Raw genomic sequence first — 26406 nt, 5'->3', positions numbered from 1 at the left:
AAATTGTACAATTCTGAACCAAAGTGAATTACACTGCACACTACTACTAGTGTTTGTTTTGAACTGGGAATCAAACCCATGACACGTTTTATTTTTACAACCCTGCCATTATTGTTAAGCTTAGATTGATAAACTGAACTAATGCTGGTCACATTTACCAGATTAACAACAAGACATTTCTGAACGTGCATCATTTTAAAACCCTTAACATTAACATTTAGTTTAAAGACAACACAACATCTGTTCATGACTTACAGCTGAAATAAGATGAAGAAAGCACTGAACATTTCTTTAAACATCTTTTATTATTAATGGCATGTTTTCTCAGAACTTGCATAGAGTTTAATGGCTTAAATACTGACGTCATCTTCACCTGTAGTCCACACCATACACTTTACATAAAAAACAATAAAGACATTTCAATTGCAACTGATTATACAATAAAATATAGAGAATTAAACACTTTAACAATGTCTCTTTCAATCACACTTATTAAAATAAAATAAGGCTAAGCTTCACTTATACCATCATCAGGTAGATTCACTTTAAAGACCTAAACTTCACTCCCATGCATTAAACAAGAGGAAAGTAAACATATGAAAATACATACAAATAAAAATCTCACAAAACTATGAACTCAGAAATGTCTGAGAGGCACAGTTCATTTAAAAACTCTAGAAATAAAGTTGACATGAGCAGCATTTCAATCTTAAAGCCCTGCTGATCACTGGAGTTTCTGTTGTGATGATCACATTAGAGTTCAGAGGTCACGTCCCTCACGCTCATTCATGTTTTTTACCTCCACCGTAGAGCTTCCTCAGACTCGAATCCAACAGAAAATCCACAGACCTGAACACAGACAGCAGACAATGAGTGTGGCAGCCAATACATCTCTACACAACACTGTTCAAAGGCGCACACACACACAGCCAATACATCTCTACACAGAGACACACACCCGCCCACACGCAAGAGAGCGCTTACACACATGAATAAAAAGACTAACCTGTCAATAGGAGTTATGATGAAGGGGATTGTCGACAGGCCAACAGCGGTGGTCGTCCACTTGCGCACAGGTAACGGCCAGCGTGTTGTTTTGCCCAGCAGGTAAAGTGAAGCAGCGCACACACGGTTAATAGTAAATCCAGGAATGGCAACTGAAGCTAAAGCCTGCCACACAAACGTGTCGATCACAGCTGCGGACACCTGCGCCGTCTTTCCTGGATTCTCTCCATGAGCCTTAAAAAACAAACAATACGGCTTCAGTCTCATAAACCACCAGCTCATATTAACCAACCGGCTCAACACGTCCAGCTCGTATTTTCATCCAAAATCTAAAGGAGGAGGTTATTTTTAACAGCTTTTCAGCTTAATTTATACGAAAAACAATTCTATCATGATGTACAAATAATTGAATAATAATATTTGAAATAATAAATAAACTAGGTGTGTTCAAAGTAAAAAGCTTTCTAGTGATATCAGAATAAAATCTTTTACAGTCCATGCATTATATTAATCTGTGTGTGCTTTTTTGTTTGGGTTTCCAATCATGTTGGTTTGAGAACTCTGTTTTAATAAATACAGTATTTACATTGTTGTTCAATGAAATTATTATTGCCTCATCATTGTTATATACAGTACTGTGCAAAAGGCCACCATTAGATTTGTTGTTTTTGCAATGGTATAGTCAGAGTGCCATTTTTAATTTAGAAAATAAATAAACTATAAACTACGAACCATGGGCTTATATTGATTATTCAGGGTATTAAGCCATTTCTTGTAACTGTTGAAAAAAAAATATGTATAAAAATGTAAGCAGTCCCACTCGCACCCGCCCTAAGTGAGATTTAAACTGCTCCGGTCTGACATGAAAGTCAGACGCTATAACAAGGAAGCAAAAGGTTGTGAGCTTTAATGTCTGGTGTTTACTTTTACTGCCCAGCTCAAGACGTGTTTGACTACATTTGGAAAACCGGGCATGGATTAAAAAATAATTATGACACAACCTAGACGCGCTGTCACCTATTGTCACATGAGCAGAAACACTGACAGTAATTCTCCATTCATGACTTGCTCTATTGCGTGATAGCATTAGCGTATATTATCTTTATTTGAGGTCGTTTATATGGCCATGTAATGACCATTAATGGGGGGATAAAAAATAATTAATTAGAGGCATGGATATAAAGACCAAAGGGGGGATAATCCCTGCCATTCCCCCCAGCAAATCACACCCTGGGTATAGTGATCATATTTAATTATGAACCCAATCTCGTGTCTCGTCTCACCTCTAATATAAACAAATTAATTTTGTAACTCTCCACTAATGAAAAGTTAAGGGAAACATACGGTCACTTTTTACTCACCGCTGCAGCTTTCTTGCCTTTGTCCAGCGCATCAGCGGACACGTATGCCGTGGCAACAGCGTAACTAACCCAAACCACACTGACGGGCACAAGCGCTCTGAAAGCCTCGCCCACCTCATTAGCATAACCTGTGACACACATGAAGTAAAATGATCAAGGCATGTCTGAATCTAATGTTAGGTTTACTTCCTGTCTCCTGAGATACCTTCATCTAAATACAACAGGTGTATTCTTCACTGCCTTCAGTGTCCCATAATGCTTTTCGTGTGTGTGTGTGTGTGTGTGTGTGTGTGTGTGTGTGTGTGTGTGTGTGTGTGAGAGAAAGAGAGAAAGGTGACAGGTCGAGCAGGATTGAGCTAAAAAATTCAAGCAAAGCAACAAGTCAGCCGCAGTCGTAAACAAACAAACCACAGCTACAGATTCCAATATGGCAGCACGTAAAAAACGTGAAATCTCATTGGTTCTCGTGTGTCTTGTGACTGCATGTTTGTAACTACTCATGAGACATAATGCATTCAGAAGACATTTATTAACCCACTAGATATAAAAGTAAAGTTAACAGGCCATTATTAGTCTTTAATTTAAAGTATATGGCAATTTATTTATTAAAAACAATCTTTTAATTATACAACATATAATTTGTAAAGACAATAAATAAAAGATATGCAATTTTGTTTGGTGGCCCATTTCACCTAAAGGGTCAAAATGAACCACTGTGACTTCTGATGCAATAACTTACAGCTTATCTTGATAACAATATTTTGTACAACTTATTTACAAAACACAGCAAAAACCATATATGCACCACCTCAAATACATATTACCTTGCCATGTACTGCGATGGTATTCTCACAATAATTGTACAGACAAGTCTAATTCAACATATCAGTTGAACAGGACGCAAAAATATTCATTGTCTAAGTATACATTTTCCTGATAATAATTGTCTTTCATGACACACTGTGTTTATAAATAATAATAGTACAGACATTAAAGACGCACTGTTCGCTTTAATAATATTTCAGAGTTCACGAACTGTAATTTGTGTAACTTACGTGAACTTTTAAAACATCAAATTAGTGAGGTCTCCACATTAAGAATATAAGCGAAATAAATGCTTGACAAGTTTTCTCAATTCTTTAATTTACATCAATTCTATCTGTCGAGATTATGAATAATTGATTCTGTTCATCTGAATCTAATGCTTGTGATGAAATCTCTGATCAGATCAATCAGGTAAAGTTAAAAATACAGACAAGTTAATTAGAGGTCACGCGTGTATCTTTACTCACCTAGATATCGCACCCATGTGTCCCGATAAATATCCACTTCTTTGCTCGGTTTCTCATGATTTTCCTCCATAACGAGTCCGGTAAGGCGCGTAATTAAGATTAGATTTAATATCAGATCTCATCAAACTCGTCGACTTCTCTACACACACGTCGAAGTGTCGCGCGCCATAGTGCATCCGAGGGACCGTCTGCAAATGACACTCTTTCATACTGTATAAAAGTATGATGACTGATGGTTTTATTTATGAAACACGAGCACAACTTATGTTTGTAAATGGTTAGTTAAAAGTCCTAACAAAGTCCTTTTAGAGTAGGTTATTTCTTATAACAAGCAAAATAAACAAAAAGTAGATTACCTTAGTTCAAATCATAGCTTAACGTATCGCAAACTAAACTGAGCTAACGTTACTGTGTAAAATGTGTACTATATAATCTATACAATCTTAATTACAGATCGGCTGCCAAACCTCCCATCAAATACTGCTGATCCTACCCGCTGTCTCCGCTCATCTATGGTTTAGCCACTAATCAGACCATTAAACAAACAGATATCAGAAGTTCTGCTCAGACACGTAACCGCACCAACGCACATGCGTCCGATGGAACCATCTATATATTCATACAAAGAGCAAGAGGTCAGCAAATTAAACAAAACTCCTCCTAGCCGTTATCTTGTCCTTGACAAAGACCGCATCAAGGCTACAAATGAGCACTCATTTGCACACTTCTGAACACTTAAATGACTAATAGGACACTGCGAAGTCGTAGATGTGAAAAGCACGCACAATTCAAGGCCACAAGACTGCAAGTCAACATCAATGAGCCTGTCCCAAATGGTGCAATTATTGTAACGGCTTTATTTTACGACACTCCCTAGGCATGGTTCCGTACATTCCGGAAGTAGACTGCACAGACGATAAATCTAGAACTCATTTATTTATTGATTGATTGATTCAGTATTTGATGCCAGAATTGTAAAAGGTTTGCGTGTCAATTTTTGTTGTGTATTTTGTTTATTTTTAACAATATTTATCTTTGTTTTATTTTACAAATATTCGTCTTATTTCGTTTCTCTAAATTTTCATCATACACAAAAAGATCAAGTGAATTCCATGGCCTATAAATGTTAGTTGCATGTTTAATGTGTTCCGTGTGTATATTGTGTTTTTAACTATTTAATTCTTTATTCCCATTGGCGCACTTGTAGGCGGGCCGAGGTCTGATTGACTGGCGAAGAAGCCAATAAGCCAGAGCCGTGTAACGGCAGCAGCCAGTAGAATGACGACAGGGCGTAACGCGAGAAGGGATGGCTGCGATGTGCATTCATCGGACGCGTTTGAAACATTCAGGGTATAAAATCATGATTTTTAGGTCATCGCTGATTTTATTTGCGGCGTTAAGCGTCAGTTTATGTGATGACGGTCATGAAATGGAGGAGTTTTTAAAGAGAGAGTATTCACTGTCAAAGCCGTACCAGAGTAAGTGACCGCAGACATCATAACCCTCATTTATCTCTTAAAAACAAACACCGAACATAAGTCATGCATTGAGCAGAGCTGATGAATCCACTACGCATTTGTTTCATTTCATACTTATACACGCATGCGTTCATGTGTTGTTGTTACTCTATATTTGATTTGTTTGCTGTTATCATATGTGTTTGTGTGTTAGGTATTGGAGTCTCGGGTTCGTCTCACTGGGAGCTGATGGGAGATGCTGTGGTCACCACTGATCACGTGCGTCTCACTTTAGACCAGCAGAGCAAACAAGGAGCCATATGGAGCCGGATTGTGAGTAAAGAAACACTCAAAGTCTGTTTACACAATTATATTTTATACACATTATACCTATATCAGTGTAACGGCGCAAAAGATCATGGGTTTGAACCCTAACACATACTGATATAAATGTAGGACCTTGTCATTCACTGTCAGGCACTTTTACTTAGGATTAAAGCTTCTGGAAAACCCATTAATGTAAATGTGTGTGTGTGTGTGTGTGTGTGTGTGTGTGTGTGTGTGTGTGTGTGTGTGTGTGTGTGTGTGTGTGTGTGTGTGTGTGTGTGTGTGTGTGTGTGTGTGTGTGTGTAGCCGTGTCATCTAAAGGACTGGGAACTGCAGGTTCATTTTAAGATTCACGGTCAAGGCAAAAAGAATCTGAATGGTGACGGTTTGGCCGTGTGGTACACAAAGGAGCGAATGCAGAACGGTCAGAACATTTCTTTCATTCAGTTAAGGGTTCAGGTTAATGGACATGATGTTTATAACAATGTGATGATGTTCACAGGTCCCGTGTTTGGAAATAGGGATTTCTTTACAGGACTCGGTGTATTCGTGGACACTTACCCTAACGAAGAGAAACTTTTGGAGGTAAAGCCATCGAGAACATTCGTGTCAAATCATTTATTAACGTGTAATGAACAAGTCTGTTGGGGGTTTATTTCATTCACGTGAATTTGTGTTTTTAGGCCCAGCAGAAGAGATACACGCCCCGCACACAGGTAACAGCACACGCCAGCTTAGTCTGAACAACACATCATATTACATACATGTCCATACATCACGCTTCTTATTCTCATGATATGATGTTATAATGTTGATCATTGGTGACCAATCCAGCTCCACTGGCCTGCAGTGACCGACCTGTTCATTTGTCTGCATGTTTTTTCTCCATTCGTTTGATTGTCCCACCTCTTGTTCCTGGACAACAGAGGATATTTCCCTACGTGTTGGCCATGGTGGGCAACGGCACAATCAGTTACGATCACGATCGAGACGGTCGGCCCACAGAACTGGGTGGCTGTAATGCGATGGTGCGCAACCTAAAGCACGACACCTTCATCTTCATCAGATACGTTCGTCGCAGGCTCACGGTGAGGGACCAAACACAAAAGTGATTAGAGATGATTACGTGTTTCTAGGGATTCTCCGATCAATGCCGATCTCCACTAATAATACGTGGCCGATCACTATTCTAAATCGGACAGCCGATCTTATTACAGCTATTTCGTGTACTACGGCTTTTGATCAGTAAGTCCTTATCGAACTAAAATCACTGTTAGTTTGAGTCGTTTATAACATGCATTTGAAAAAGCAACACTTGTCAAACATAATTATTAAACATATTCTTTATTATCATGAAAATACCTGAAAAGGTTTGAAGAACAGCAATATAAATATATCCTTAAGCCATTTCATGGAGCTGCGTGTCATCATAGCTGCGTGTGTATTGTTCTTCGTCTACAGCGCATTTTGAGTTTCTACACGAGAGCGCCCCCTGGCTTTTGGATGTAGCGGCATTTCACCGTAATTCATTGAGAAACATAGCAAGCATTATCGGCTGATCGATCGGAGCATCCCTACATGTTTCACATAATATATTTACAAAACACTATTCCCACACAACTTAAAATGTGATTGTACATTTTCTTAAATGTAAGACTTTCTGGCCGTTCTTAATGCACATGGTGTCCATCATACCCTTTAGCCAATCAGATTTAAGCTTATCAGCCACTCAGTCTTTGATGGCTCAGTGCTGCAAGGAGGGATGCCCCAGTTTTATGACATTTTATAAAAATCCATGAAAGCAACATTGTTATGATTAATTGGAGCAACACTACAGCCGCCTTTCCACTGCACACGACAAACGACGGCCGATAAGCCGGAAGTCATTAATTTCCTATGGAGAGTCGCAAAGCGGATGCGTGGGGTGCCAACAATCTGCGTATGCGTAAATATCGGATCCGTTTTGACGGTTGGATGCGTTAAAAAATTTGAACTTGTGCGACTAAACCGCATGCGATATGCCGACCGGAAGTTATGTTTTTCATTGTATTCCAATCACAAACTGTGTGTGAGGTGAAAATTATTAATCCTTTTGGTTTAACTTTATTAGTTACACTTGAATCCTTAAAAAAACACTATTGATTACTGATAATAAATACATTATTAATTTAATTTGTCTATGTAATTATTTTAATCTTGTCTTTATATGTTCTCTCAAAAAAATATTGGCAATCTTTGTCATATATGCATAGCTGTTTATTGTTTCATTCATTTGCATTCATTTATTTATTCCACCATGGTAAAAATATTAGAATTGAGCCTCTTGCGCTGGAATGAGCTTCCCTCCCATATACGATTAAACTGAAACTTCATTACGACTGCCACTAGGGTGAGACCTCCGACTGTCGTTTCCGTATGTCGTGTGCAGTGGAAAGGCGGCTTAAGACTACTAACCAACAGCACTACATTGTGTCATTTAAAGCAACACTATGTAAATTGGCTCACGGTTTACCAATGTGGTTGATAAGTGCAATTGTCTGTTACCAGCGTCTTAAATAATGTTGTATAAGCCTCCCCGTGGTCAGGGCAATACGTGTGAATTTGTTGACTAAACCACAAGATAATCAAGCAGAATTTGGGCCGATTTTCCCCCTTACGAAAATCCTAGTTAAGGTCCCGATTGTTTATGTCAGGGGTGTCCAAAGTCGGTTCTGGTCGGTGTCCTTCAGAGTTTAGCTAAAACTTCCCTCAACACACCTGCCTCAAAGTATCTAGTCTGCTCAGTAAGACCATGATTAGCTGGATCAGGTGTGTTTGATTAGGGTTGGAATAAAACTGCAGAGACACCACCGACCCTCCAGGAGCAGGATTGGGCACCCCTGGGCCCGTATCCCTAAAGAATCTTAATGCAAAAAGTAGCTCCTAGTGACGCAATTCTAAGAAAATTATTTACTCTTAAAATTAAAGCTCTACTGTGTACTTTATTGAGTTAATTCTTAACAAAAACCCATGTTTTCTTTCAAAAGTATGTGCTCATTCATGTGTAATTACTTCCCATCCACTAATCAAAGTATTCTCGTAAGTGTAGAATCTGCTATTTAAAATGCATACCGTCGAAGCGCTCTCTGGCTGAATCCATGTTGTGCCTCCATCTTTGAAATACATTCGCCGACGAGGGACATTCCTGAAATTCAAGCTCCGCCTTTCGCGCTTTCACTCTACACTCACGCTGTCCGATAGCTGAAGCCTCCGGAGGTTGCATGTGTAGGCGGTATACGTCATCAAGACAGTCTTATTTCAGAATATTAACAATTATAAAGCTGACAATTATTCTTACTTAATTGTAAATTGATTTAATATGCGTATGACTTGCGAATGTAATGCTCAGTTGATTTAAATAAACCAGGCTTGATGACGTATCCAGCCTGTGACCTGCGTAGCTGAATCCTTCGGCTGCGACAGCTGCAAACCGTGATGAACCTGCGATCTAATGCTTTGATTTGAAAGCCTGTTGAAGACATATTCTCGAGGACATTAAAACAAATCGCCAAGGAAGCGAAACGGGGATTTTAAACGACAACGTGACAGGAAAAACATCAAGACTAAAGTCACTATTGGAGTTAGTTTTCCAAGATGGGGCTCAAGGGACACTGAAGTTGCACTTTCTATATTCTCCACAGGTAATTCAGCATATTCGTTTACATCGATACAGTCCATGTTGTAAACTTGAAGTTTTATAGTTCCTTGGCTAACTTTAGCATGATTATGCATAACACTTAGTGTAAACACGCATGTGGTTTAATGTGTTCGAACAGACACACGCCGTCTCTCCGCCCATTTATGTAATCTGAGGTACTGAGATAAATGTTTTTCATCTTTTCAGACCTCTAGCACAAACACACGGTGACAGCCCTATTTTTAGCCTTTCATTGATAAAAGCGTCTGATCTGCGCGTCTTTCGTTTCATTTTACAAGCGTGTAAAAGTTGCGCGAACTTTTTTCACCAATATGAGAGAAAGCTCTTACATATACACGGACATGTAACGTTTACTTAAAACATAAGCATTGTACTTTGACATAATATTAGTTCGCGTCCATTTAAACCCGTCATGGTTGCTTTTTGTATGTGATTTTAAGCGGACATATCATGACAATCAGACTTTTTTCATGTTAAACATAAATCTGTGTGCTTTGATGGATCACAGGCAAAGGACATTGCAAATTGTTCATTTTTTTTCTCATTGCTTTTGCTTTGTAGCTACTGGAAGCCATGTTAACCTTGGCATGACACGGCCGGGCCACCGTACGAGTTAAAACGCATTCCGAATGGGGGGGCAAGAAAGTAATATTCAGTTGCTTGTCATATAGACTTTCACCGCTAGATGGGAGTAGATCTTACACAGTGGAGCTTTAAAGAAAAAATTCTAGTAAAGAAAAAAGTAATCCAGAAAGTATCTTAACCCTTAAAAGAGGTCTTAAGGTCAAAATTGTTAGTAGCACGGACGAGGACTTTTAAGAGGCTTAAGAGTTTTTTTTAGCAACCGGGAAAGTGGACAAAACACGAAGAGGGAGACAAAACATGTTGCACACAATGAATGACAGGAATCGTGCAGGAATCATGTTTGTGACCGATCTTATTAGAGACATAATCATATAATATAATGCCAGAAATTAAAGTAATCACTACATTAACTACAGTAACAGATTCGGTAACTAGAAAAATGCAACTATGCGGCAGAGATGATTGAGGTCTGTTACAGATGTCTATAAAACAAAGTAATAACACAAACTTACAGAACATTGTGTTTCTGTTTATTTCCTATCTAATACGTTAAGTATGACATTAACAGCACTTACATACATACATACATACCAACATACATACATACATACATACATACATACATATATATATATATATATATATATATATATATATATATATATATATATATATATATATATATATATATATATATATATAATATATTAATTATAGGTAAAAGTATACCTGCAATTTCAAATCGATGGCTAGTAATAGATCCTATTATTACTCTTTTTCTTCCTTCTTGGACAACCAACCAATCACAGTCTTCAAAAGATAGTGTCACACGTAGCAACGGGGTCAACCACACCTCCTCACTAAAATAGGATTTTCCATCCATTCCTTGCTCAAGAGTTCACTGAAAATGTTCTGGAATCACTTCTAAGCTAAAACTCCTGGCAAGGAATTTTTAGGTTAAGATCAGTGGCGGAACTAGAATTTTTTTTAATGGGGTGGCCAGGGGGTGGCCAAAGCTACTTCAGGGGGTCCATAAAAGAAAATGTAAACATGTATCAAGAAAGCATAAATTAATATTTTGATCGCATTAGATGTAAACATAATAAGGGTACATTTTAAATCTTTCTACTGTATTTCTTACATCTGATTTACTGTCTGTTAAAGGGATTCACCCAAAAATTTAAATTCTGTCATCATTTACTCACCCTTATGTTGTTCTAAACCTGTATTTTATTTTAATAAACACAAAAGAAGATGTTTTGATAAATGATGGTAAGCACACAATTAATGGTATATCCATTGAATTCCATCATCTTGTTTTTATTCCTACTATGGAAGTCAATGGTTAACAGCTGTGTGCATACCATCATTTATCAAAATATCTTCTTTTGTGTTCATAAGAAAAAAAGAAATATATATAGAACAACATAAGGATGTAAAAATGATGACAGAATTTTCATTTTGTGAACTATCCCTCTAATGAAGCAAAAGATCAGGAAATCTAAACTCCATGATAAACCTTAAACTTACTTCAAATAGCAGAGCTCAACACAAAGGATGTTTGGATTAATCTTTATTTACGAAGATACAGAAGATGCAAAAGTTTTCTTTTTTCTTTTGATATTTAATTAACTTTAATGACAGAGAGACTTCAACAGGTTAGGCTAAGACCGAATGCAATAAAATATTTATTCGTTTAAGACGTACAGTAACCAAATGTTTAGTATGAAAATCACCAAGACAGCTATTTTGACATATGAGCATTTTTCCGTTTAAGCCAAAAAGACGCGAACATGAAGTCATTTAAGCTCTGGCTGTGCTATCGGATATGCGCGTCGCGCTTTCAAGTTCAATGTGGCAATCCAGTCGAATTAACAATCATACAGTAGCCTATAAAGATCACATCAAGAATGAAAACATGGTGCTGGGTTTTGTTGTAATAAGAATTGGCAATCTTAGACTTTATTCAGTCCACAAGAAATTTACCACACTTCCAGCATACGGTGAAATCATGTAGTATTAGCAATGTACGACTTCACTAACATCATTTTAAAGCGATTCCAAGCATTATGTAGACATGATGACAATTATCTTCTGATGGTATGAAAAGTATTCGTTAAGTTACAGTCATTTTTCTGATGCGTTTTTGAAAAGAAGTCACTGATGGAGAGATAACAGAACGCGCATTATGTATATTTTCCTAATTTTGTGAAAAGCACAAAATTCATTTTTTATAGACACACAAGAAATGACACTTTAACGTTTTAAATGATGTATAAATCATATCTGCATGTCCAAAATCAGCAGAGTAATCCAAGTCTCTTTGCGCAGTGATTGAAAAATAAAGAGTTTGCGCCGCGACCGCAGGGAGGGTTAATATTCATAATGTTTGTTTTTAACAATATGCTGCGCTGCCGCACGTCGAAAATAAACATAGCGATTAAGTGAAAGTAGCGCATTAAATTTGGGGTGGCACACGGGGTGGCCAGTGACATGTCAAGGGTGTCCAGTTGGCTCCGCCACTGGTTAAGATGGAGCTCTCTGAGAGGATCCTCAGAATCTTTAGGGATACGGGCCCTGGTCTAAGCACACCGGGGCCGCTCCGATCGCAAATTTTAAATATTCAATTTTCTGATCACTTTCATTAAAATAAAATCACCATAATTTACCCCCATGTCATCCAAGATATTTGTGTCTTTATTTGTTTAATCGAAAAGAAGTTCCTTTTTTTTTAAGAAAACATTCCAGAATTTTCCAAGACTTTAATGGACCCCAAGAGGTTCATTGCAGCTTTAAAGGGCTCTAAACAATCCCAAATGGGGGTCTGACTGTAGCAAAATGATTGTCATTTTGGCAATAAAAATACAAAATAAACAATTTCTTGTGGTTGCACTAGCCATGTGACGTGCCAGGGCGACCTTGCGTATTACGTAATCACGTGGAAAGGTCACGCGTTACATATGTGAAACGCACACTGATAAACTGAGAAACGGCTTCTGTCTCAATGTCAAGGAATGATCCTCGGAAGCCAGAATTTAGAGGATGCTACGTCATCCACGTCCGTCGAAGGACTGTTCCAATGTTGAGGATCCTCGAAATTTCAGCCAAGGACTGAGTCCTTCGTTCGAGAAATATCCCATATACAGGAAAGGATGCGTATGTGTATCCTTCGCGCTCTTCACACGCTGAAATCACCCACAATCCTATGCGTGCAGCACCGAAAGCACAGCTTTCAATGACGTGCACTTGCTAGCCTGTTCCATTTAACGTGTTCTCCGAATGCTTAAGAGGAGCCTCGCCTAGCCTCTGAAGGAAGTGACTTGTAAGGACTAGTCCTGCCAAGGAAGTATCCTTGACATTGAGAAATGGCTAGAGACATTAATTAGTATCATTTCACGTACAACAACGTCTGAACGCCCCTCTTTCTCCACACTTGTAAACACTGGAGCAGTAGTTTTACATACATCATGAGTGACCTTTCAACATGATTCCCGCTGGCGCGTCACACGGCTAGTGCAAGACAAGTTGTTGTGGTTTAAAAGTGCATATTTTTTATTTTTCTTGGCGAAAAAGACAACTGTTTCACTAGATTAGACCCTTATGCCCCAGTTGGGATCATTTAGAGCCCTTTTGAAGCTGCATTGAAACCGCATTTTTAAACTGCATGTCCAATAAAGTCTATTAAAGGGTTAGTTCACCCAAAAATGAAAATCCTGTCATCATTTACTCACTCTTATGTTGCTACAAACCTGTACGGTATACATTTCTTTGTTCTGATGAAGACGAAGGAAGCTATTTAGCTTTTGGCTGTACCTGGGAGCGTTGTTATAGCTGCTAGGAGGATCCTCAGGTTGCAGTGGTAGCAGAATCTGTCCCAGTTAAGAGTTCTGTCTACCACTGAAATCATTTATGACATTATATTGTGGTCGAAAAACTACATAGTGTTTCCTTAATACAGGGGTGTCCAATTCTGCTCCTGTAGGGCCGGTGTTTCTGCAGTGTTTAGCTCCAACCGTTCTCAAACACACCTGATCCAGATAATCAGTCTCTTGCTTGGGAGACTCAAAACCGCCAGGCAGGTGTGTTAAAGTAAGTTATAGCTAAACCCTCCAGGACTGAGTTTAGACACCCCTGCTTTAATGTGTTTAGTTCAATTCAACTTCTAAGTTTGAGATTGCTTTATGTCATGAATTTTCCTCCGGAGGTTTGAGAATCACTGGTGAGATGTTTGCCCTCTGCTGGTTAATTGTGATTTTGCACCACAGTCAAGCAGTGTAACTCAGTGTGTACCATAGCATTAACCTAAAGATCTCACAGGGATGTACAAGTACGTACATGAAGTATAAGGCTCTGCAGAACCCACAACCCACTGTGTTTGAGTCATAGGTTCATGCCAGGGTTATGATTGGTTGATGAGAAGTTCACAACTGAAAGTTGAAGAGTACAGCAGATGCGTGTGTGCACTAAAACCTGACACCAAACCCACAAAATACTGGACATGCGCACAAAACAAGGGGATCCACAACAAACCACAACAATTTGCTGGCTGAACAAACAATATTTGTATCTGTATTGAATGCGTTTTATGTGGCCATGAATCTGTGCATCACATTTTAAGCTTGTTTTCAAATGTTACGCTATCCTTACTCAAACAACATGGAGACATAAGAAGAGTTTGATGGAGTTGATCTGGTTTTGTGTAGATCATGCTTGATATTGACGGTCAGCATGAATGGAGAGATTGCCTGGACATGCCGGGTGTGCGACTGCCTTTGGGTTTCTACTTTGGAGCTTCAGCTGTCACTGGAGATCTGTCAGGTCTGTAACCCTGATGCACAAATCAGACTGCTTTATTTTTTCACAGATTCTCTCACTGACATACACCGTTTGTGTTTCACTAGATAATCACGATCTGATCTCCATGAAGCTTTACCAGCTGACCGTCCTGCGCAGTAAACAGGAAGAAGAGCAGGAAGAGGAAATCTTAATACCCAGCGTGGACAACATCGACTTATACAGACGTAAAGCTTTTGCATTGTGACAATAATGACACAGAAGCACATCTTACTCTTAAATGTATATTAATGGAATGCAAAGCATCTAATACTGAAAGATTTTCAGGCATTTTTTAGGTCATAGTCATTTTTTTGTGCTGTCTTCATGGCAGAGGTGTAAAGTACTCGAGTAAATGTACTTCGTTACTGTACTTAAGTATTTTTTGGGCTACTTTGTACTTGTACTGAGTATCAAAAATATAGGCAACTTTAACTCTCTACTCAATTACATTTTTGATTGGGTATTTGTACTCTTTACTCCACTACATTTGAAATGACACTTAACGTTACTCGCTACATTGTTTATTCGTCAAATAAAAACGAGACGAAAGTGTCAGAGGGTGATGATGGATAGAATCTGTGGTCGCGAGGTTACACGCACACACACAACTGAGGGACTTCATTTGGCTCTGCGCAGAGCAATCGGATGAAATCAAAGTACTGCGAGAGCGAATCAAAAGCATATGGAGAAGTCTGCTCTCGCGGTACTTTGATGTCAAACGCTGAATGGCTTGCGTTGAGCCACCGTAGCGGGACATCTGCGTGCTGCGTATGTCATAAACTGTAGAGAAAAGTTCGCGTCTGGTCTGAGAGAAGAGATAAAGAGCAAACATATGGATGCATATCACATTTGCTTCAGTCAAGGGACCCTTTGTTAAACATGTGATGCTACAATCAAAACAGAAGTGATGCGCGATTGCAGGAGGGTCATCCCGCAACTCAAAGGCAAGCACAAATGTTTATATACTCTGATGCTACCTTATCAGCTAACCTGAGCTTGTACATAACTTGATATAACTTACTATATAAGCCAAAATAAACCAGCGAGGTCCTGTACTGATTGCCCGATTAACTTAAGTACATTATAAGATTGATAATAAGTTAATTTCACTGTCCTCACATTTAATCAAGTATGCTGTAATGTATTTACTGTAAAGAGGGATGCATGACGGAAGAAATGTAGTGCACTTGTGAGAGAGTCGTGTTACGTACTACATGTGTTTACAATTAATCTTTCAAATGAACAACTTCACGTTTTTAATATGCATTATCATATTTCTGTTAGTGTAATTTTAGTTTACTGGAATTTTCTAAATATAAAAATTATATCTTTTTTGGGATAGGCCTATATAAGAATATTTGGTAACACTTTACAACAAGGTTCATTAGTTAACAGTAGTTAATGTATTAACCAACTTGAACAAACCATGAGCAATACATTTGTTACATCATTTATTCATCTTTGTTAATGTTAGTTAATAAAAATGTAAGCTTTAATTGTTTGTTCATGTTAGTTCAGAGTGCATTAACTAATGTTAACAAGATTTTAATAAAGTATTAGTAATTGTTGAAATTAACATTAACAATGATGAATAAATGCTGTATAAGTGCAGCTCATTATCAGTTCATGTTAACCAATGTAGCTAACTAATATTAACCAATGAACCCCACTGTAAATTGTTACCATATATTTATATCACAAAGTTAGGCTATATATTTTTCAGCATGGCACATTCAAGTACACAATGACACTAGACTAAAATTAAATGGGTTTAAATTAAATTTAATGTAGATTTCTAGACTAAAATCTCATGGTATTTAGTTGAATAAAATTAGACAAAAAACTAAATCAATTCAGATGACAAAAATATGACTAAAACTAAATAAAAATTTAGTCAAAAGAAGACTATGACTATGTTTAATCTGTGTTTGTTCTGCCAGGTCAAAATTTTGAGGTGTTTGATTTCTTTTCTATATTAGGAAATAAAACCTCATAAATAAACTTTCTTAGTTTTCACTGCCCAGACCTACAATGTCTCTTTGTGTTGAGGACTAGTGCATCTTTGAGCCAACATTCAGTACGAGTAAAAATACTTGAGTACTTTTAAATTGGGTTACTTTAATACTTTTACTCAAGTCGTATTTAAATTGGTGACTTGTAACTTGTAGTGGAGTAATTTTTACAGTAAGGAATTTGTACTTTTACTCAAGTATGGCTTTCAGCTACTCTTTACACCTCTGCTTCATGGTAATAGTTCTCATCTAACTGCCTTCATGCAAACAAAAATTTCCTCTGCACACGTTTCTTCTGGGAAGATTTTAACAATGTATTTGTGTTTCAGCATACACAGATGTGGAGAGCATGAGCAGCGCTGCCATCTTCTTCACCGTACTCTTCTCCATGTTGGGTTTGTTTCTGCTGGTGGTGGTGGGACTCGTCGTTTACGGACACTGGAATGAAAACAGACGGAAACGCTTCTACTGACAGAACGCAGACGAACACGATATATGCATCTTGAAGTTTTTAATTTATTTATTATTTATGTTTTTACACTGTACTGTATTAATAATAATATTCCTTTATCCTTTCTTAACTCAAGCTGAAATCTGTCACAGGAATAAATAAGGGCTTCAGTGTTTTGTGCTGAAGATTGTACAGAATCAGCTCAGTGTCTCCGTTGACATTTCAGTTTAAATGCTGTATTGTTGTAGCCTTAACGTCCATGGATACCATTTTTCTAGAGACCTTTAAAATGCCTTGAAATCAACTGAAGGAAAACTCAACTCAAACCTCTTTAGCAGCACAAGTCACACTTTTTGATTTGAAGTATTTCATCTTTTGGCTCATAACTCTGCAGCGCCACCTGAGAGATTTCTCCTGTTTGTCTTTAAAGGGTCTGCGCATCAGTTGTAATGTCGGATGTAAAGGTCAGAGGTCAATTAAACTGATCGTGTTTGGAAAGAGCTGTTCACAGAAGTTATTTTTTAACCTTTGATATCATGTGTTTGTTAAGACGGGTGTCCAATCCTGCTCCTGGAGGGCCAGTGTCTCTGCAGAGTTTTGTTTCAACCCTAATCAAACACACCTGATCCAGCTAATCAAGGTCTTACTAGAAACTTTCAGGCAGGTGTGTTGAGCAAAGTTTCAGCTAAACTCTGTAGGACACCGGCTCTCCAGGACCGAGTTTGAACTACATGTGGAGCACAAATACACAGCTGGTTTATAAGGGTTAAGTTCATGAGAATTTAGTGAAAGATTACATTAATTTAATGACATATTTGTATGTAATATAAATACCGGTACTTAATTTCACAATCCGTTCTTTGTTTACATATACGTTAATGTTCATATATACAGAAACTTAAATGTCAAAGGAATTGATTTGTAGTAAATTTATATAACGTTGAATTTACAATAAAGTATCAGTAAAGTCATACAGACAGAATGGTTAAAGGATCAGTGCAGCTGAACACAGCACAGATAGACAGTAAAACCATACAAGCAAACCATAAATCAATATTATGTCTGATCATCTTGGGAAATCAGATCAATTCGTGGATAGTCAGGGTGAGTTTCACAGCCTGGGCAACAATTGATCAAAGATGAAATCTGTGTACAGGAAGAAATTCTTATGGACCGGTGGTGCTTTTATCACAATGTTATTCTTCTGATCAACTTACACACAAAAAATTAATTACACAAATTAAAATTTCAGGTTGATGTTTGACACACACACAAAACTTTACCCTTATTCTCATGTTACCATTTACTTTGATCTGTGTATTTTTGAACTCAACACAAACTAAGATTGTGAGTCATAAATGAATCTGATTATTTGAAAATAAATGTGTCACCGTTGCCCTGTGTTTGTTGTTGGTGTCGAAATGATGTTTTCATCCACTAAACATGTTGCCTAATGTTAGTTTAACCTCATACTGACTGTGGTGATCATATGGTGTAAAATCAATTCAGATAGCCAGGTGGAGTGCAAAAGCAAGTTTATTTTTATTACAAAAATAAAATACAAATGACTATATCATAACCACAGCAGACAGTAGAAACACATCGACAGGAGTCATAAACTCCTGATGATAGAAATGAAACATCGTCTCCCTTCATTCAAGCGACACAGGTCTTATTTTGGCAAAAACAAAAATCACCCCATAAGAAATCAAGCACATCATCGCTATCAATGAAATAAATCTACTGTCAAACGTTTAATCAAACACAAGTTACAGGTTTTAGCCGAGCACTTCTCTCTGTGTTGCTCAATGTCAAAGGCTTCAGATTTCAGAGCACCAGCGTAACATGACAGACATCATAGTGCCATTACTGAAACCCAACGTTATGTGCAATGAGTATAAAAATCATCGGTTATTCAGATTTAAACGAGTTACAATCCGATTAAAAACACCTGGACAAACGACAAGCGCTGATGAGGCGCTTACAAACAGAGACAAAACGTCATGATGCACGTGCACAAGCGTAGATAGCGGCGGTAGACGTTTCAGCTTTTAGCTCTTGAATGAAACGAAAAGGAATCGAGATGTGAAAACTGTATTGCTCGTACAGACCACAGCACATGCTGCTGGTTATTTATTTTTTTGCATAGCCTAGTTGGTTAATCTAGTTAAGTCTGGTTTTCACAGAGAAAGGCACAGAATTTGTAAACTTTGAAGATGATGTGGATTGGAGAGAAACACAAGGAGAAAAGCGTCAAAGCTCCACACGATGTCTGCGCATGCGCTGGGTGCAATCAGTGCAACAGAAACAAATGAGGCTTTGTGAGATCACAGCATGAAGACGAACCCCTCAAACCAACCGAATAACATCATGACAACACATCACGAAGACAAAAACCGCATTAAATGTTTCTCAATGTTATATATATATTGATTCTAGCCCTTAATCCACATTGATCTGCTATCTGAAGTCAGTCCCTCATTTAAAGATTAAAAATGAAATAAAGTCGTTAAACTATGAACTGATACAGCGCGCCTACACCTCCAGACGGTCTCTGCATAAACTCTAAATATACAGAGGACACATATTTGTACTTTTACCCCCGGTTTCAAAGACAAGGCTTAAGGCTAGTCCAAGACTAAAACACACGTTTGAGGTGTCTCAACTGAAAATAACTTTCACTGACAGATCTTAAAATAAGCCAGCGCCATTGATTTGACTGAAGACACACACCAGTAACGTCTTAACTAAGGCATGTTCATAAAAGATACTTAAACATCTGAATTTAAGTCTTGTCTGTGAAACCAGGTCATAGTCATCAGATACCCTGATGAACCAGTCGTAATATCGTGTCTGGAAAACACACAACCGTGTCCATGTTGAGGGATCTGCAGTCAGCCGCAGGTTTTAAGTATTTCATTCACACTAGAAGAAGATTAATGACACATTCAGGTCTCTAACAAACATCACATCCGGCTTACACACACAAGCTCACGTCAGGGTGGTGTAAAACTTAACCGTCATGGCTACAGAAAGATGAAGATGTTTATCTGCTCTATCAGTGCTGATCTTACATCACCAGACGATACACAAACATGTCAGTAGATTACATGTACACGATTACCTGACACCGTTGAGAGGATCTTTGCATCACGCTGCTGAAGTGTGTTTGTGTTTTGTTGTTCTGGGACGTGCGGCAGTCACTCTGGGATTGATGTCATGGTGCAGCTGTGTGCAAAACAAACAACCGTCTGCTGTCCAGAACCTTCTGTGTGTATGAGAGTCAAGCCAAGGAGAAAGACAGAAATAAACAGACTTAAAGCTGTTATCATGATCGCTATCAAATCAAAGACATTTCTCTGTCACGAGATGCGAGCTGAAAATTCCTCGTCATCATCAGACGAGTCGCTCGGCGGCGATGGTGGGTTCAGGCGTCACACCCTTGTTGCCGTCGGCCTGAGGTTCGGAGCAGCACCCGCCGGCCGTCCCCCGGCACAGCCGGCCCTCTTCCTCTGGCCCCGAACCCTCGTCCGCGTCCAGCTGGCATACGCACACCTCGATGCCAGAATCGCCCGTGACGTGCCTACGCCGGGTGTTCGGCTCGTCCTGATCAGACTCGTCGCATTCCGGTCTCTCAGACTCCGCCGGCTCAGAGGGTTCTAAGACAACGGCGGCCTCCGATTGGCTGCTAGGGGGCTGGACAACTGGGGGCCCCTCCGAATAAGGTGGAGGGGGCGTTGGGGGATGACCGACGACCTCTTCGTAGTCAGGCAGCTTGCAATCGTTCCAGAACCCTTAAAGTTATTCAGAGAGACATCAGTCAGCAAACGCCAAACCCCTAAATGAGTGTTAATAAGAAAAACTGGGCAGGTGCTGCTGCATTTATATAATGAGACACAACTGCTAGCATTGGTAAACATCTCTGGATTAAACATCTTTGACTTTTAGGCCATGTGTTCACATTTTTTTTTTTTCAATTTCTTGCTATAGGAGCACCATGTTTTCAAAAAACGTTGGCAACTAGTGAGTCTTTTACTATTCGCTGAGAGCTGAAAAAGTTTCAACAAGCTCGGCAAATGCCACTTTTTTACTCCACATTGAGCCGTCCAATCACAGTGGACGAGGGGCTGTAGGACGGAGTAGCAACGCAACCAAAGCTCCCCCTTAAAATAAAAGCTTTAACCTCCTAAGAACCGAGCTTTGGTTTGTCTCTTTTCAAATTTCTTCCAGCTATTTGGTTAGGAGGAACCAATAAATATAATAACCAAATATTTTTCTTTGAACATGAACCAGTGTAACAGGTTCATGTTACACAGAATTTAGTATTATGTTGCAAACAAAAAAAAATTGATATCCACGTATGTGGACACACCAGGTCTTAGGAGGTTAGGGGCATCTGTAATTCAGTTCATTTGCTCCAGATTAAAAGCAAAAAATTATACATTGTAGCTTTTTTAGCAGTTTTTGTTCCTTTCACACCGCACCAGTTGAAACAAACCAAAATTCAGTGATGTGATGAAATATTTCCTAAACTGCTTCTCGATTGGTTCAGAATCAATGTTCGGGAAATTCCAAAAGAATACCGGAAGTAAACAAAAAGGAAGAAAAGAGCAGACACCATGGACAGATGACTGTGCGCTGTAATTATGTCTGTGGTTGTTATAGTTTGTATACAGCACTCTAGACAAACTCTTCATTTCCAGAATGAATCACGGATGCGGCTTGAAAACAATGTTTTAATGCACTGCAAATGGGGAAGCCACCAAATTTCTGAGGCTCCGCCCGCACTCCAGGTATGTCTGCGACCTGTTATTGTGCTAATATTGTTAATAGAAGCTGGCCGTTTCTCAATGTCAAGGATACTTCCTTAGCAGGACTAGTCCTTACAAGTCACTTCCTTCAGAGGCTAGACGAGGCTCCTCTTTAGCATTCGGAGAACACGTAAATGGAACACGCTAGCAAGTGCATGTCATTGGATCATTACCTAGCATCCTCAAAATTCTGGCGTCCGAGGATCCTTCCTTGACATTGAAAAACAGCTACTGTCAACAAACACTTCCTCATCCCATAATGCACAGCGCAGCTGACTACGGCAGCTGGTTTAGTCCAAAAATGTGCAGTACTTTTTCAATCTCGGATTGTGGTCTCACCACAAGCGAACAGCCCCAGAGTTCATTTGAAAGGGTACGGAGACCACCTCTTTAAGGGCAGTCTCGGCCCCGCTTGTTTGGTCTGTTTTTGGTGCGCACCAGAATTTAAAAGCTGCATTCCCACCTGCCCAAACGAACCGCACCAACTGAGCTATCGAACTCTGGCAACATAAATATCTGGAAATCTTACATTTTAACTAGTGACAATGGTTATTGTTGTTCTTATCAGTCATTACACTTCCACTCAAAAAAAAACCCCAAACACCTGTAAATGATCTTGATGTTAATAATGATGTCATCACTTGCAGAAATAAACACTTAATATTATATGCAGCATTGTGCAGAGAAGTCAGGATGGGGCGAGAGCGCTTTGGGGACAAACTTCTCAGGACGCGCTTCTTAAACACTCTGGCAGTATTGTGATGTCAAACACGGATCAGACTGTGCAGGGCCACATAAACACAGCGCTGGGTACGCACAGATTTGATCATAGTGTCTGCATACGCAAACATCCACAGCAACATTCATATTTATAAACAGTCGTGGACTGTTTGACGTGGAAAAGGGCATAGGCTCAAGTCAGGGTCTGTGTACGCACTTTTCTTGTCTGAATGCTGCAGGTTTTTGGAACTTTAAGCCATTGAAAGATCATTTAAAATGTTTAGATTTCACATCTGAAAGTAAGGCGTACACACGTTTTCTGTGCGTACATTTATTCTATGAATCACACACACGCTTTTGAGAATTAGGTGAAATTCAAGACGTTTTTTTAATAAATGAGGCCCCTGGTCTTTACCATGAACCACACGCGCTTGTAATGTTAACCAGTCAGACCTCAAAATAGCAATATAACTAAGCACACTATAACTAAACCCAAACAATCAATGCTTCGTTATCAATAATCAATCTCACATTCGAGTACCCGTGCCCATCCCTACTCGACAGAGATTAGTGATGCACCGAAAGAAAATGTAGGATTGACTTGGCTGAAAACCGAAGCTGAAAACTTTTCTCTGTATATTTGTGTATGAATTAGGGCTGCACTATAAATCTCACATGATTGTCACGCGCATCTCGTCAGTAAGCCAGTTCCTTGATTAGTAATAAATCGCCATCATCAGCTGCTTTAAAATGGAGCGGGGAAATGTCACATTCATAATCGCAGATGAATCGCCTGCGAAATTTCCCCGCTTGTCAGTGAACTACAGATCTGTGTAGTAAATGCTGCTCCATCTGAAAGCAGCTGATGGTGATTTTGATTTATTAAACCAAGCAAATGAGAACAAGTAAAGGAGCCTGATTTAAAGTGACTTGGGGTCATTTCAAAGAGATCATGTCTCCAGGCATGTGTTCGACAACACAGAAAACACTCACACTTATCAGTAGGCCGGTATTATTTATAGCTTAATTTGGAGCCGTGCTCAATCGAACACATGACACTGGAAACATTAGTTCATGATTCACGTCAGAGACACAAAGGAAAGGGATCATCAGCAGAAGGTGAAAGACGGGAGCACTTACGAAGATTAAGAGGAGGTGGAGAAACGAAAGAGCTGGAGGCACCCTGGTACGCCATGAGGCTGATCTCTCTCTGTCTCTGCTCCTGCTGTAAGCGCATCTTCACACGTCGATGTCTGTACGCACAACAACAGCTCAACATGATGATGAGGGTCCACACCAACCAGAACCCTGCAGACACAAACACATCTCAATTTAACACATCAGACCGTTGGATCACGTGTTGAATAATGGACGCAGCGTCACTTAAACGGTTAACAATGCAAAACATTTCAGGTACAGCAGTATTTCCTAACTTCAATCCTCGTGTCCCGCAACCCAGAATGTTTTTGATTTATCAATAGATTTAAAATGGGGGGGGGGGGGTACTGGAATTCAGAAACACTGAGGTTTTCTTACAACCTGAGCAACATTACCCGTCTACAATGTTCAATGTGATACAGAGACAAGAGGTTATCTGAATTAATGTCAATAGAAAATGCTGAACTTTCACAGAAGTTTATCAAAACCTGCCATTCATTAGATCTCTGGTCTCGGCCAATGGTTAGGCAGCAAGTTCACCAAAGTGTTTTCTCCTGAGGCCACTTTTTTTCAATTGTGTGCAATAGGAGTGTCATGTTTTTTAAAACCACCAGCAGCTGCTCTGAGTGTTTATTCAATGCTAAGGGCTGGGTGCTCTGTGTTTTAAACCCATTGCAGAGAATTGGAAAATGTTCCCAAAACATTTGGGTTGGGAGTTGTTGATCTTTGTGTGTTTTAAAATAAGAGCATCACCTCAGCATCTTCACTGACACCAGCTTCAATAGCAGAACCATGACAGTGGTCTATGAAAAGATCAGTATCTATGGTAGGTCTAGTTAACTCTGATCCCAGAGAGGGTTAGCTGCTCCAACCCTAACCCAACCCATCTTATGAAGCTAATCGAAGTCTACAGGATTACTTGGTAATGAAATGCAGATGTGTTTAATTAGGGTTGGAACAAAACTCGGCAGGACAGTGACCGTCCAGGACCAAGAATGCCCACCCCTGATCTAGATATTTTGGCAAAGCTAAATATTGAATGGATATTGTAAGTCTCTCTGAATAAAAGCATCTGCTGAATGAATGAATGAATGAATGTGTAAAATGAATGTAATGCTTCAGTGCACAAACATCAAAAGTCTACCAAAATCTGCTTTTAACTGCGTGAGATCAGATTCAAAATTCAAATAGCTTTATTGGCATGGCCAAAAGTGTCTTTAGATTACACAAATATGCAAATATACACATTTAACATATGACGTACATATAACAACACGTAAGTGCGCTTGTAAATGTGGACGCCGGACACTTACACCAGAGCTCGTAATAATAAGTGCAGCATTCAGTTTCTCCACAACAGTAACCCATCTCACATCTGTACTGCTCATTATTCACACCAAAACAATAATCTTTACCCTGTTAAAACACAAACATAACAAACACATCAATGAAACATTGTACCGTTCATTTACAACACACCGCGAAATGTGAATAATACAGCAAATATTTCACATTAAAGTCAAATATTACAAACTCAAATCTCTTCGCAAGCTTCTGTAACTCTACATGTCATTTAATAAAGTTTTTAATCGGGAGAAGCGTCTGTTGTTTTATTGTTTTGTAAGTAGCTCATCGAGGCCGCGCGAATCCCCGAGCTCGAGTTACAACCTCACCTGAACCAAGCGCGTCCCCGCGCACAGCAGCACCGCGAGCGAGCTCAGAATCCGTCGCTGCATCTCTCTAATCGTTTCTTTCTAATCTGACGACAGTTTTAAGGATTGAGTTCAACAGACGCGATGAACGCCCGCGATATACACCAGCGACATGTTTGCGCTCGCCAGTGTGTTTTCACGTGATCTTACGAGCAGTTGCGTCACAGGTCGCCCGCGCGACACAAACACCGATCTGACACGAGCGCGCTGTTCTTTAGTGCTTTCTTACAAACAGAATTAATGTTTATAATGTTTGAAAATGAATATTTAGCATGAGCTTTGAAATAAAAACACGAGCTTAACCAGACATGACCGCAGAAATACTCGAGAATTATTTTTCCAAATAATGAAGACTGCTCGTATTTTATTTTGCATTGTTAAATAAAATAAACGTCTTGATTGCTTTAACAACTGAGCGAGACGTTGATGTATTGCTCATGACTTTGCTGACAGTTAGCATAATAATAATAAAGCCTAAAGCATATGGCAGTTTATATAGTGAGCACACTGTATGGTTCACAACATTATACTACACTGCACTCCACTACACTACACTACACAGTTCACTACACTACACAGTATACTACACTATACTACACTACACTACACTACACAGTACACTACACTTTACTACACTACAGTACACTACACTACACAGTACACTACACTATACTACACTACACTACACTACACTACACAGTACACTACACTTTACTACACTACAGTACACTACACTACACAGAACACTACACTACAGTACACTGCACAACACAGTACACTACACTATACTACACTACACTACACTACACAGTACACTACACTTTACTACACTACATGACACTACAGTACACTACACTATACTACACAGTACACTACACTTTACTACACTACATGACACTACACTACACTACACTACACTACACTACACTACACTACACTACACATGACACTACAGTACACTACACATGACACTATAGTACAC

At 39.1% G+C, this 26406-nt stretch overlaps 3 protein-coding genes across 4 annotated transcripts; 1 reads left to right on the top strand and 2 right to left on the bottom strand.

Moving 5' to 3' along the window:
- Positions 1-278: 278 nt before the first annotated feature.
- mtfp1 (mitochondrial fission process 1) lies at positions 279-3848 on the bottom strand. The gene is made up of 4 exons (XM_065284043.2): positions 3659-3848; positions 2367-2494; positions 1007-1239; positions 279-849 (listed from the first exon to the last, which is right to left on the bottom strand). The coding sequence occupies exons 1-4, from the start codon at positions 3726-3728 to the stop codon at positions 783-785; spliced, it is 498 nt and encodes a 165-aa protein (XP_065140115.1). The 5' UTR covers positions 3729-3848; the 3' UTR covers positions 279-782.
- A 1010-nt stretch (positions 3849-4858) lies between these two features.
- On the top strand, positions 4859-18409 carry lman2la (lectin, mannose-binding 2-like a). 2 transcript variants are annotated; one of them, XM_065284030.2, is made up of 9 exons: positions 4859-5136; positions 5330-5448; positions 5749-5866; positions 5945-6027; positions 6126-6158; positions 6369-6530; positions 14428-14542; positions 14626-14745; positions 16902-18409. In XM_065284030.2, the coding sequence occupies exons 1-9, from the start codon at positions 4965-4967 to the stop codon at positions 17042-17044; spliced, it is 1065 nt and encodes a 354-aa protein (XP_065140102.1). In that variant the 5' UTR covers positions 4859-4964; the 3' UTR covers positions 17045-18409. The 2 variants fall into 2 exon arrangements, with proteins under 2 accessions (XP_065140102.1, XP_065140103.1); XM_065284031.1 differs by lacking the exons at positions 4859-5136; positions 5330-5448; positions 5749-5866 and having other exon boundaries at positions 5935-6027.
- Positions 18410-18541: 132 nt separating this feature from the next.
- wbp1 (WW domain binding protein 1) lies at positions 18542-25598 on the bottom strand. The gene is made up of 4 exons (XM_065284039.2): positions 25386-25598; positions 25026-25128; positions 23695-23862; positions 18542-20817 (listed from the first exon to the last, which is right to left on the bottom strand). The coding sequence occupies exons 1-4, from the start codon at positions 25446-25448 to the stop codon at positions 20420-20422; spliced, it is 732 nt and encodes a 243-aa protein (XP_065140111.1). The 5' UTR covers positions 25449-25598; the 3' UTR covers positions 18542-20419.
- Positions 25599-26406: the final 808 nt, after the last annotated feature.

This window comes from Paramisgurnus dabryanus, chromosome 5, assembly GCF_030506205.2.
Source record: "Paramisgurnus dabryanus chromosome 5, PD_genome_1.1, whole genome shotgun sequence".
NCBI lineage: Eukaryota > Metazoa > Chordata > Actinopteri > Cypriniformes > Cobitidae > Paramisgurnus > Paramisgurnus dabryanus.
Note: the sequence above shows the minus strand (reverse complement) of the source record. Positions and strands in the feature narration are given on the sequence as shown.

What these genes read in the sequence shown, in the direction of transcription:
- lman2la (XM_065284030.2), top strand. Translation starts at nt 4,965, where the DNA reads ATGGCTGCGATGTGCATTCATCGGACGCGTTTGAAACATTCAGGGTAT. An exon ending in ACTGTCAAAGCCGTACCAGA is followed by an intron (nt 5,137 to 5,329) that starts GTAAGTGACCGC and finishes TTTGTGTGTTAG; the next exon opens with GTATTGGAGTCTCGGGTTCG. An exon ending in ACGAAGAGAAACTTTTGGAG is followed by an intron (nt 6,028 to 6,125) that starts GTAAAGCCATCG and finishes TTGTGTTTTTAG; the next exon opens with GCCCAGCAGAAGAGATACAC.
- mtfp1 (XM_065284043.2), bottom strand. Translation starts at nt 3,728, where the DNA reads ATGGAGGAAAATCATGAGAAACCGAGCAAAGAAGTGGATATTTATCGG. An exon ending in AAGGCAAGAAAGCTGCAGCG is followed by an intron (nt 1,240 to 2,366) that starts GTGAGTAAAAAG and finishes TTGTTTTTTAAG; the next exon opens with GCTCATGGAGAGAATCCAGG. An exon ending in ATCATAACTCCTATTGACAG is followed by an intron (nt 850 to 1,006) that starts GTTAGTCTTTTT and finishes GTCTGTGTTCAG; the next exon opens with GTCTGTGGATTTTCTGTTGG.
- wbp1 (XM_065284039.2), bottom strand. Translation starts at nt 25,448, where the DNA reads ATGCAGCGACGGATTCTGAGCTCGCTCGCGGTGCTGCTGTGCGCGGGG. An exon ending in CGGGGACGCGCTTGGTTCAG is followed by an intron (nt 25,129 to 25,385) that starts GTGAGGTTGTAA and finishes GTGTTTTAACAG; the next exon opens with GGTAAAGATTATTGTTTTGG. An exon ending in TCCACCTCCTCTTAATCTTC is followed by an intron (nt 20,818 to 23,694) that starts GTAAGTGCTCCC and finishes AATAACTTTAAG; the next exon opens with GGTTCTGGAACGATTGCAAG.